The 13,441-nt window shown below is 34.5% G+C and overlaps 1 protein-coding gene across 2 annotated transcripts in view; it reads right to left on the minus strand.

The window, feature by feature from the left end:
• The window catches only part of LOC122038330 (probable cyclic nucleotide-gated ion channel 20, chloroplastic), a 76,709-nt gene that overhangs the window by 22,398 nt on the left and 40,870 nt on the right, over positions 1-13,441 (minus strand). For both annotated transcript variants that reach the window (XM_042598028.1, XM_042598027.1), the window contains exon 8: positions 4,985-5,233. In XM_042598028.1, the coding sequence (XP_042453962.1) occupies positions 4,985-5,233 (249 nt within the window). The remainder of the gene's footprint in view (positions 1-4,984; positions 5,234-13,441) is intronic.

Raw genomic sequence — 13,441 nt, forward strand, 5'->3', positions numbered from 1 at the left:
ACTAATCCATCGACGGATTGAGGGATTGTCCACCTTACAGACAACCGTGGAGTAGAAGCATCATCTCCGAACCACGTAAACAAACGTGTTAGGGTTTGTTTTCTTTTCTTGTTTCTAGGGTTAGCTTTCATATTTAGTTGTGTGTATTTCCGCTGCGCTAATAAGTATAGAAAAGCAAACGAAGTGGGTGACCGTCCCGCCCCGATGATCAAGGTCCCAACAAGAACTTCTATATTATTAAAATACAGGTGTTTCATATTTTGCATTCAGGACTTGAGCTATGTTTACTTAAGAGGGAAGAAAGAAATCAAAAAGATCAGAAAGAAAGGAGGAGATAAAAGAAAGAGAGGATGGAAACCATCATAAAGATATTAGCTTGTATAATAGAAAATAGGGAGACTAATCCTAAACTATACTAGTATGATTTTACCTATTCTTCCCGCTATTTTCCACTTCACTTGGTGCACCCTAGACCTCTACTTTTGGGCAACACCAGCAAAGTCATGCGCTACCATTAGCAACACTGTTGGCACCATGTGGGCACTTTCAACTAGCACTTTTGTTGGCACATGCAGCTTCCTTTCAGTTCATGTGAGCAGCACCACATCAAGGATCTCAGATGGCATCAATCACTTACCTTCATGTTAAGTAATTTGGCACCCATGGAGAAGAAAAGAAAGAGATGGGGACTTGTCAAACATTTGAATCTCTCTCAGTTTCTTCATGCAATGGCAAAAGATTGGTATGAAGGGAGAAAATGTATTTAACTTCTCATATTCTTCTGTCTCTTATCTCAGCAGGCCACATTTTCACCACCTCTCTTCCTAAAATCTTCCCTAATTTTTTTAGTCATCCCCAAATTCTCTCCAAGTATATAGGACTGCATGCCTTGCATTACAGACCTTAAAATGGATACAAACAAACTCTCACAGTTATGATTCTTAGTTCTCTAGGGGGTTTTGACCAACTTATTTAATGTGGCAACAAGTTAACTCAAATATAATATTTTTACATTAAGTGAAAAGAAACAAGAATACATAACAAATTTTATTTTCAACCTCAAATGCGGGTCTCTGTGCTTCCTAAGGCTTAAATTTACTTATACCCAGGCAAAGGAGATTTTGACTTCATAAAAGAAGTAAATGCTATTTAAATTAATTAGTTATACATGGTTTTGAAAATCATTCGTGCCGGTCAACATAAGCAAAACCTATCATTTCCTAGTCCACAGACATTAAAAATACTATGATACTACAACCCTCATCTTCCCCATATCACATCTTCGCTACTTGTTCAGATCAAGACTAGTGCGTCATCCTTAGTGTTGAGACTGACACTTTTCTCGATTATGTTGAGACCAGAGGAGACCACTAAGATGAGCTCTTCAGCACGAGACCATTGGTTCCTTCTCAACAACACTTATATTGCCTCCATGTAGGGCTTACCAGATCATCCAGCAGCTGAATGGCCTTGGCATGGGATGGACACCAAACTCAGCACAGTTGGCACATCTGATTTCTATTGAGGACCAATACCCGGACATGAAGTGCCTTGTAGTTATCCATATCCAATAAACGAAGAGAAAACAAAAAAAGATTCTCAACTATTGTTGGGGAAAAAATACAATTTGACCTCTGCGAGCAACCAAGCTTTAAGCTTAAGTGGGGCTCATCAGAGCGAGATGGAACTGGCTTGGCTTCTCATATATAGTTTAATGTTTTGTATGTCTACACTAGACCTAACCACAGCTTAGAACCGCCGGTTCGGAACCGTCGGTTCGGAACCGACGGTTCGGAACCGACGGTTCGACGGTTCCTGGTAGGTCGACCCTTAACCTTAACCACCCAAGACAGTTACGGTTCACGGTTCGGAACCGCCGGTTCACGGTTCGATTCATAATTCGCCATGGTTCAATATTATTATATTAAAAAAATAAAAAATAAAAAATAAAAAATAAAAATTTATTTTAAAAAAGGGTTGCACTTATTTAAGTTGCCTACACATCCCCTTAAGTATAGGGGAATCAAAGCTCACGTAGTTCTTTTACATTGTCACTCACTTTCATTTTCCGTTCCTATTGTATTCGTTCCTTCAGTATCAAAATCTTCAACTTCGTCATCTGAAAGTTACATTCCTTGGATTCTTTTCTCGGCTCTAGTCCAATCGTCCAGAAATACTTGGGCATCCAATGAGTCGGGAGAGAAAGTTGATCGTCGTTCATCTAATATGTTGCCGCCGGCACTGATGTCTGCTCCACAGCAACAGTTGACCCTGGACAAGCTAAAATTTCTTTGGTGATCACGGAAAGGATGGGAAAGCTTTGAGCCTTATGTGACCACCATTTTAAGATATCGAAATTTTCGCTATCTATTTCATTAAAATCAAAATAAGTCGTAAAATAATTCTCAAATTCCTGTGTGGAACTTGAGGATCCTCATGTACGTTTCGTTCGTTCTTTTTAATAAAAGTTATGTTTTTGTAAGTTTTAAATTACTACTAGTAGTTTTTTGTATTTCAAAAATATTAGTTTGTGATCCATATTTTGCATAATATTGATTATAAATATCATATAAATAAATTCTAACATTAACTAGAGCAGAAAAAGAAGAATCTTTAATTGAAATTAAAGCGTCATAATATAAAGTTAACATTTCTTGTAAAACTTCTAATTTAAATATAGGATTTAAAGCAAATACAATTAAATAAATTTCAGAAATAAAATAAAAATATTTTTCCCATTTAGTTTTCATAGCTAAGATGCAAGAAAATAAAGATTTATTATTAATATATTCATTTAAAACTAATATTTTATTAGAAAAATTTTCTAAAATTAATTGAGTAATGGGATAATAAACACCGGAAAGTTGTTCGGTTGCATCAATAAACACTTTTAAAATTTCACAAATACTAATACAAATATTCCATTATTATGAATATATATAGATATATTACTATTAGTATTTTGTGTTAAAAATAAACATAATAATTCTTTATATTGAAATGAATTTTGTAATAATTGGTATGTTGAATTCCAATGTGTTGGAACATCATGTGAAAATTTTTAGGTCTCATTTAATTAGTATTACAAAATCTACCCTATTGTTTCATTATAGATAGATGAGACCATAAATAAGAAATTGCAATTATAATTGGTTTAATATAATTTTCTAAAATTTTTATTCAATCATAAACACATAAATTTAAAACATGGTATACACAATGAATATGAAAAAATAAATCACCAATAATCTATACAAACAAATTTTAGGTTGACAAACAAATTTTAGATCATCTATACAAGCGGTATTGAAATTAGCATTATCTAATGATATTGAAAATATTTTATGAGTTAATCCATATTTTTCTAAAATTAAAGATAATAATTGTGCGATGTTATGAGCATTAGGTGATTCATGAAAAACTCTATAAGCTAACAATCTTTTTTGGAGGTTCCAAGAGTTATCGATCAATGACAAGTCACACTCATATACAAATGTGTTTGCCAATTATCACTCTAAATATCGGAACATAAAGAAACTTTATTATCTAACTTACTAAATTCATCAATTAAATTCTTTTTTCCTTTCTTTACTAATTTTTTAATTGTAAAAGTAAGTGTAGTCCTAGGAACACGTTTAACACATGAATTAAGAGATTTTTTTATAAAAATATTCAAATGTGCATTTAGATCCAAAACTAAAAGAAAGATGTTCTACGAAAACAAATTTAGCAAATGATTCTCTTAATTTATTATCCGAATATAAAAATAAACCAGAATCAGTACTACCGCTAGTTGAAGAAAATCTTGATAATTGTATTTGAGAATGGTCGAGTCCATATTCTGTCAGGTGCTTCGTTTCTACATGTCGTTTCAACGACCCATAGTCGGCGTCGGCTTAGAATTTGTAGGAAGCATTGCAGTACTTATATTTTGCACGCATTTCTCCCGACGGAAGAGTGATCTTCTCAAAAAATTTAGTAAAAATAGAATACTTTAAAGGAGAAATTTCTCGAACCTTAGAAGTAATTGCATAGGTACTTCCTTGTGTTTCGGGTGTCAGATTCGGAAGGTGCTCGATCTTATCATCGATGGATTGAATGTTGGGGTCCTCCTCTCGCGGATTCACTATTTCCTTTCCCTTCTGAGCTTGAGATGATGCACCTCCACAACCTCCTTACATTGTAATTGAAAATTGAAAACAAAAGTACGTAGAAATGAAGACGAAAACATATAGAGAATACGAAATTGAGATTAAGGGTAGAGAAGATGTGTGTGAAAATGATAAAATGAACTCTCTATTTATAGAGTTTGGATAGTAACGGGCATTAAATCATAGTCATTGATCAAAAAACGGTCAAATGATCCTAACCGTTAAAAAAAATATCCTAAAAAATCCCGCACCCCTCCCTCAACGGCTAGGAAACCTGCAGTTCCAACGGCTAGGAACCACCGGTCCAACGAGCAAAAAACAAAAAAAAAAATATCTAGTTGAACCGGCGGTTAACTGGCGGTCTGCCGGTTTTGCACTTAAGGAACCGAAACCGGCCCGTTGACCTAGTTACAGACCCGACCCGTTGACCTGGTTACGGACCCGACCTGGGGTCAGGTCTAGTCTACACACAGACATATATAAACTCTATAGGAAATATTGTAGTTTAAGACTTCGTTCTTAACAAAGGATTTCTTCCATGCTCAGAATTCTATCTAATCCCAAAATTAGAATTTCCAGTAGCATTTCTTCATAGTCGTTGATGACTGCACAACAAGTCCATGAGGGGTGATAAAACAAGTAGACAACAGAACAATAAGAAAAGCAGAATTTAGACTCCTGGGTTTGACTGTTTAACAAGATTATTAGAATTTCAAGCTCACAAGTTAATAGTCAATCTAGGGTTTAATAAGATATGTAATATTACCACAGCCGTATAACTACAAGAAATTGGCTAGAGAATTTCAATTTAAGTACAACATATGTAACATTACCTGAAAACCCCAAAATAGAGCATAAATATATCTTTGTACAACGTTAGGCTGAGTGCTTAGCAAAACAACTTGTTGGTAAATCCCATATCTAAAGGTTCCATCAACAATGTCAAAGCAAGAATTAGAATTGGAATCATTAACCCACATTTGTCTTTGTCCTTCATCAACATCACCACGACCACAATCTATCAAAGTTTTACAATTTAGAAACTGTGAAGTACAGGCATCCTGCAGACACTGATTTACTCTCTGAAAAAAACAATGAGGAACAACTGTAAACAATTCATTCTGATAATGATTACCAATTGGTGATAGTCTATAGGAGGGGTTTAAATGCCCCTATAGAGCATAAGTTTATGCAATAAATTTTTTTAAAAAAAAGTGTTAAATTATGCAAAAAATACAGGCTAATTAAGCAGTTAAATGATGCTAGTATAGCTGTAGAGAGATCATGGAGGCAAAGATTGGGATATTATCATTTTGGTTCAACCAACAAATTCCTATTCGAGAGTCTTTTTTTTTATAATGCTTAATATGTAGTGCCAAAAACAACATAAGTATGATTAAATAAATTGAGTTTTTATGTTATTTAGTTAATTTTTAATGTATCATAAAAATATTTATACTAAAGGGATGGAATAATTAATATGTTAAATAATAAATTAACGGACCCGGCCTAATTTGTTAGAAAACTCATCTTCCCTACCCTTTTAAATATATTCCTTTAAGAGAGAAATTTTAGGTTTTCTCTCGTATTTGTGCCGCCGCCCTTTCTCCCTCCCAACCCTTAGCAATCCTTGAGGAAATTGAGGAAGAACGTTGCCGGATTGCCTCATGTCGTTCCCCTATGTCTCATTAAGTATCTTTTCACACGCAAAATACTAAGGCAAGTTTTTTTAACATGTTTGTCTACACTATATGGGTCGTAGTATGAATGTTTTGAGGTTGGTTGCATGTCTTGATGTTAAAAAGTATGTTTTTAAATCGTAGGAAGGTTTTGATGAAGTTTCAATGACTTTTTGATATAGACCATGTTGCTTGTGTTTATTTTTCATGTAAGATTTCTTTCTTGAAAGAATTGTAAAATTTAATTTCAACAAGATTTTATTTTCCATTGGGTAAGGGTAACATAGATTAAACTGTTGGATTAAAACTAGTTTAGCTAGCTTAATTAATTATTGCTGATTAAAAGATATGGTCTAATTTATTAACGGCAGAATCAATTAGAGGGCATGTAAGTAATTAATGGTTAATTGGATTTATTTAATTAATAAATTTGTAAAATTAATGAGACTATGCAGTTAGCGTTTTGATCACTTGGAAGTTGATGAAGTTAAGGAATTAATTAATTAAATTAACAGTAGGGTTAATTGGGTTTTGGGTTATTGTTAATACTTTAATTAGTTAATGCTGTGATACTTATTGATTCATTAGGTGATTAATTAATAGATGAATCAATTAAAATGGAATTTTTCATGGGATGAGTAAACTGAATTATTGGTAATCTACTATGCTAATGAATAAAAAATCATGTGGCAAAAGGTGATTCGCTCGCCCCCAGCGCCCCCGCCAACCCGTCCCTAGGTTAACACGGAGGAGATAAATCACGAGTGGCTACTAGCCATTAGTGCAAATGGCCAAGACATGGGGGAGGTTATGCTCGGTCACGCCGAGTTTCGACCCCAAGACCTCATGTGGCAACACCCCATGTCTTAACCATCGCACCGCCCCGAGGGGACTTAATGAATAACAAATCAAGAGCATTTAACCGATTGATTAATTAGTTAATTAATGACCTTATGGAATGCATAATTAATGAATTAATCCAACTATAGAGTGATTAAATTATTAAGTTGAATATGAGTTAATTAATAAGTATTAATTAAATCATAGATCAATTAAATGATTGATAGATCGTTGATCAAACAGTTGAGAATTTGCTACAAATTCAGTTAAGAAAATTTAGACGATTACAAAAGAGGAAAAATAAATGATTAACTTATGCAGACTATTTATGGTTAGTAGGATTGATAATTAATTAACTGGCTAATTAATGACACTGATTAATTCATAAAGAGGAAAAATAAATGATTAACATATGTAGACTAATTATGGTTAGTAGGATTGATAATTAATTAACAGGCTAATTAATAGTATTGATTAATTCATATTTACATATTAGTTAAATTGGATTACTTGGTTAATTAAATTATGATTAGTTAGTTAACGAACTCATTGAATTAGTTTGACTAATAATTTATAATTAACTATGTTAATACAAATCTAAATTATTGATTAGGTGAGGTAATCTTTATAATTAATCAACAGGATTGATAATTGAATAACTAATTGATTAATTATAAGGCTATTAGGTGATCTGATTGATTTAATTACAGATTAATTAACTTTACAGATGAAATTAATTGATAGGTAGAATAAGTAATCCATTTGGTTGACTAATGAAATAGCTATCAATCAGTTAAGAAAATGGCTACAAATTCATTTAAGGAAATTAAGAAAATTATTAGTTAGAATGAGGATAAATTATTAATTTAATTTTTATTATTAGGATTATTTTAATGCTTAGATAGTCTTTGTACCATTAACTATTTCCTATGCTTAATTTAAGAAGATTCACAATTTGTCATGTGTTTCTTTGACGATACCATGCAATCGAATGAAGGATAGTATGAGTTTTTGCGACAATGTGACGGGTAGGGGAATCCGACTTAAGAAGGGTCCTGTGAATATTACCAAAAACAAAAGAAGTATAATGCACCAGCTTAGGAAGGACCCGGTGAATTTTACCTAAATAAAAGATGTTTGGGAATCTAACTTAAGAAGAATCCGATGAACCTGATCAACTTAGTATTATGGTAAAAATTTGGTCATATGAATAGAGGTTGAGAAAAAAGGAGCTACATTCAATGCTAAGAATTGACTTAATTATTTTTTACAATGAAAGATAACATTTGCTGTTAAATGTTTAAAATATTTTCTTTTATATATATATATATATATCAGCTTGTGAATGTATATTGATTTTTTACTATAAAATGTTAAAACTTGCTGAGTTTTTAGACTCACTAAATTCATATGGTGCAAGTAAGAAGGAAACGGAGGGACTTGATTGATGAACTAACTCATACCTGGGAGTGCACACTCGACGGCCATGTCCTTTTCTTTTTGATTTATGTTATTCCTTGGTTAGGGTTGTTTTCATAATAAAACTATGAAAAAGGGAAAAATGTGCCACATGATCTATTTTGTACCTAATAATATGTAGGACTTCATAGAGATCAAATTAGTTAGATTTAAGTTTATTAGATTTTATGAAGTTTTTATATTTTAAAATTTGTTTAGTTGAAAGGTTGGTATTACAAACTTGTTTGTTCATTTTGAAACCTTTGTTTATTTACAAATTTGATAAGAGCTTTATTGATAGGCATGGTTCACAAGCTTTGTTGGCGATTCATGAACAATGTTTATGAACAGTATAATATATATTCAAGTTTGTCCATTTACTTTAAGTTATTCAAGTTTGTACCTTTAATTAACCTTGTGCATGTTCAACAGACATAACCAAGTCCTTACCAATCAAGAATGTTTGCAACCCAAAAGGCCTCATACCAATGGAGATATTTTTCTCTTTATAAACTCATGATCTTTCCAATGTGTTTTCAATGTGGGACTATGTTTGCAACCTTGCAACACCAACAATCTCCCCTCAAACAAAGGACCACAGGCTTCCCATGTCCGATCCTCGACCCACCAGGTCTTTCTGCCCCTCGGTCCACCCGACCTACTAGGACTTCCTGCCTAGTATCTGGTCCTCTTGATCCGAACATAGGAGCCCCCACTTTCTTTGTTCGAGGTCAATATTGTACCCACATAACTCAATCAGACCATAGCTCTTGTGCACAGTCGGTGGTTAAACCTTCTGGCAGTCCAGGCTCTGATACCAATTATTGGATCGAAAGCGCTAGAGGGGGGGGTGAATAGCGCTCGTGGCTATTTTGTTTGATTCGTAAAACACTAATCGAGTAAAGCAACGGAAATATAAAAGAACACAACGCAAACACAAGGTATTTACTTGGTTCGGAGCCTGTGGCGACTCCTACTCCAATGACCGCGATCGTTGATCGCTTCCGGTGGGCAACAACTATAAGCTCGTTAATGTGTTTACAAGATGAAGTACAATGATTAAAAGAAACGACTAAATTATACCAACGACAATAGGAAAAACTGAAGATTCGAAGCTCCGGGTCGTCGGTGTCAATTCGCAACACTTATAGGTCGTCTCGTTGGCAGCATGTTGAGGAAAGGAAGCTTAGAACTTGCTTGTTTGAGTTCTGCCACGAGACCTTCTTTTATACTATGCTAAAGGCGCCTCCAAGCCTGTCCAAGGCGCCTCCAGGCCGCCGAGTCGCACGCGTGGATCAACACAGAAATGGTCGCAACTTATCTGGTTTAAGGCGCCGTCAAGCCTTGGTCCAAGGCGCCTTCAGTCCCAATGAAGGCGCCTCCAGCTCCTCTGGACAGTTGGCTTCGGCTTGCACCAGAGGCGCCTCCAAGTTCCATGGAGGCGCCTCGAAAACTGTTCATCCGAGGCTTAACTTGTTCCTTTTGTACCTACAAGATATGTTAATCCCAAACCAATACTTAAACATTAAATTAAATTAAATTAAATTAAAATTAAAATTAAAATTAAAATTAAAATTAAATTAAATTAAATTAAATTAAAATTAAAATAAAATAAAATTAAACTAAATTAAATTAAATAAACATTTTTTTACTTAAGCATTCTTTTACTTAAACATTTTTAAAAAAAAAATTAATTAACTTAAACATTTTTTTAAAAATTTAATTAACTTAAACATTTTTTTAAATTAAATTAACTTAAACATTTTCCAAAATTTAATTAACTTCAACATTTTTTTAAAAATTTTAATTAACTTAAACATTATTTTAAAAAATTAACTTCAAAATTTAATTAACTTATTTTTTTTCCAAATCAAATTAAATCCTAATAATTTTTCAAAATTTAATTAACTTAATATTTTATAAATCTTAATATTTTTTCGAAATTTAATTAACTTTATATTTTTTTAAAATTAACTTACTATTAACTTTTAACCCAAAAAAAATACAAATAAATAAAAATAAAAAATTAAAAAAAACACGTAGCCTAACTGAGGCGCCTCCCACAAAAGGGAGGCGCCCTCACAAGAGGCAGGAATAATCCCGCCAACTTTGTCGAAGGCGCCTCGGATCATCTCTAAGGCGCCTCAAATAGAAGGTCCAAGGCGCCTCATAACGCGTATAAGGCGCCTTCGACCAAGATTTTTACCACGAATAGAAATGATTCTATTCGTTTTTTGCCGAAAACTCCCACGAGTTTCCCGTGTGTTCTCTACGCAAATCCAACACCTAAGGCGCCTTCCACCCAACTTTTCCCTCTCAATCATCCTACAATGCCTCCTAGGTATACCTTAAACTATCCTATTGCCCTTTTATGTTATTGTTCTGCATCTTTTTTAGTTATATGTTGCATAAATCAGAAAACGCCGACATGCTGATCCTACACCGGTTAGGACCCCTTCTACGGATCCTAGATTCCCCTCTGAGCGGTATAGGGTAGACTTTGCTAGATTTACATTTGAATCCATTAAACCTAGGTGCGTAGGTAGGTCATTTTTTGCCCAGTTCTGTCACCCCGTAATCCAGATGATTGAACACTATTAGTTAGGGAAATTGGTTTACTGCAACAATACAGTAAACCAGGATTTGTGTGCACAGTTCTATCACAACCTCGAGAAGGTTGATGATAGTACGTATTCCACCAGAGTTGGTGGATCAGACATCCAGTTTACTTTTCTCTGATTCGCACTAGTTTAGAGCTTAGGGAGTCTACATGTACATTCCTATGCTACCCGGGTAGGGATTTACCATTCGGTGATCCCTATTCCCATATCACATTAGACACCATCTATATGCACTTTTTCGGGGAGGAGAGACTATTTGGCCTAACTGAGTTCAGGTCAACTCTTCTTAGGGTTCAGGACTACGTTATGTACAGAGTCCTGACAGCATGCATCTTGCCGATCACATCTCGGGACGTCACGAAGATGCGATCCTCTCACTCATTCTTTCTGTACGCCCTGAGTCAGTGTTTAGATATAGATATTGCACTGCATATGTTCCACAACATCATACATGCATCTAGTACAGTCACATCAGGAGTAGTCCACATACCCTACTGTCATATCTTGACTCAGATCTTTTCCTCCCTCAGGATAGACACGGCCGTAGGGACACTTATCCCCCTTACACTATACGACGAGTTAGGGCAGCATAGTCTTCGGTTAGCAGTATAGAGATCACCGCAGAGGGGATTCTAGCCTGGAAGGGTCGGCCTCAGCCAGCCGCTGCTCCTATTGCTCCAGAGGACGAGGATGCACCGCCCGACATTGTTCCAGGCGAGGGAGAGGAGTGGCCCGACTTCTTAGCCGAGGAGTTCTTCGGAGATCCATTACCTTCCACCTCCGCCGGGCCTTCCACTTCAGCCGGACCTTCGACTTCGACACCACTTTCCGTCGAGGACAGACTCGCTCGTCTCGAGGTACAGTCCATTCAGACGCGACGGGCTGTTCTAGATAGTCATCGCTTCCTCCGATCCCTATGATCCGAGATAGCTGCCGGATTCACTTCCCTCCGGGGTGAGATACGTCGCCAGGGATAGCCAGCACCCGAGCAGCCTCTTGCACCACCTCCAGCTAACGACCCTCCAGCTGATGACCCTACTCTTTGACGCTATCATCTCATGCATTGTACCCTGGATTTTAGACACAGACACCTTCATCTTCCAGTCTAGTTGTACTCAGTTACTCTACTTATTTTGTGCTTACCAGTCGTACTTGTGCTTAGTAAAATTCAGCTACTTACCGGTCTTCTTTTGCTTAATTCTGCACACATAGAAATGTGATTGAGTAGAATAGATCTTGATTTTCAAACAAATTTCCTACATCTATCTTAAATTTTTTTTAATCTTAAAATTATATTTGAAATTCTAGGAAAAATAATGTTTTCAAAATCCTAATTTTATTAGTTTTTTAAATTTGGACTTAGACAAGGAATTTCCCCCTAAAAATCATGTTCCCCTAGTTTCAGCCAGAGCATCTCACAAGCACACTAGGCTTAAGTTGTTTGTGTTTGCAAAATTTAGAAAAGTGTCAGATGCATAGGTTTCAGCCTGGACTCCAGAATGCTTATTTCTGTGCATCATAGTGAGTCTGGGCGTTAAAAACCAACTTTACATTAATCAAGTTAAATGATCCAACATTAGTCAAAACTAATTGGATTACTAAACTAACTTGACTAACCAAGTGAAAACTATTGCCCTCTAGGCATTCAGTTAGTAGCTAAAGGTTAGACAGTTGGTTAAGAATATTAACACTGCAAATTGTCTCAGCTTGCGCTTTAGGGCTCTGCTACCTTGCAAAAGAAAATTGAATAATTTAACTCAGCTCATGCTTAGACATTAGGGTCTTAAACTCCTCCATTGCCTTTAAAGATTTTCAATTTCTTAAAAAATTATTTTTAACTTCTATAGCCATCATATCAAAGGACTTTTTGAATTTTATTTCAAAAATTAAGTTAACCCAACTTTTTAAAAGCTTTTAAAAAGGCTATTCGAAATTAATGGTTTTTAAAAGGCTTCAAAAAATTTTACGAAATATTTTTTCAAAAAGGCCTCTCCAATTGCAAAACTTAGCCTACTATTTTCGAAACTTGCCTTTCGAAAATCGTTTGTTTCAATCTTTCAAAACTTAACCTAAGTTTACACAAATTTTGGCTAAGTACCTCTCAAAACTAAGTATTTTCAAAAGCATTTCAAGTTTTAGCAGCTTAATATTTTTCAAAGAGCTTTTAAATCTAACTAAATATCTTTCCAAAAAACTTTTTCAAGATTTGCTAAGTATTTGTTCAAAGTTTAACTAAATGTTTTGATATCAAAAATTAGCTAAGTTACTTTTCAAAGTCAATATAATTTTATCTTAGCTAGTTTTAAACGAAAAAGTTATGTTTTCAAAAAAAAATTTCCCACTTAGCTAAAGGTTCTACAATGATTATTAATTCTAAAAAAGCTAAGTGTTTATCATATTTTGGTTAACTCTCTATTTTAAATCCTTCTCTAAACTTTTTTTAGTTAAGTTTCTCAAAATAAGCTAAAGCCATTTTGATAATTCTTCCTTATTTGTTTTTGATATATGGCAAAGGAGGAGAGTAGAAGAAATTCAAAAGGATATTAAAGAAAGTTTGAAAATTTATAAATTTAAGGAGAGCTTTTATTAAGGGGGAGCATTCTACAAAATTTATAAAACTCTTGGACTAAATTATTTTTTTCCTTGTGCTAAATTTATGCTAGTTATGCCTTTCTTTATTGCATCTTTTTTC

The sequence above is a fragment of the Zingiber officinale genome, chromosome 1A, assembly GCF_018446385.1.
Source record: "Zingiber officinale cultivar Zhangliang chromosome 1A, Zo_v1.1, whole genome shotgun sequence".
NCBI lineage: Eukaryota > Viridiplantae > Streptophyta > Magnoliopsida > Zingiberales > Zingiberaceae > Zingiber > Zingiber officinale.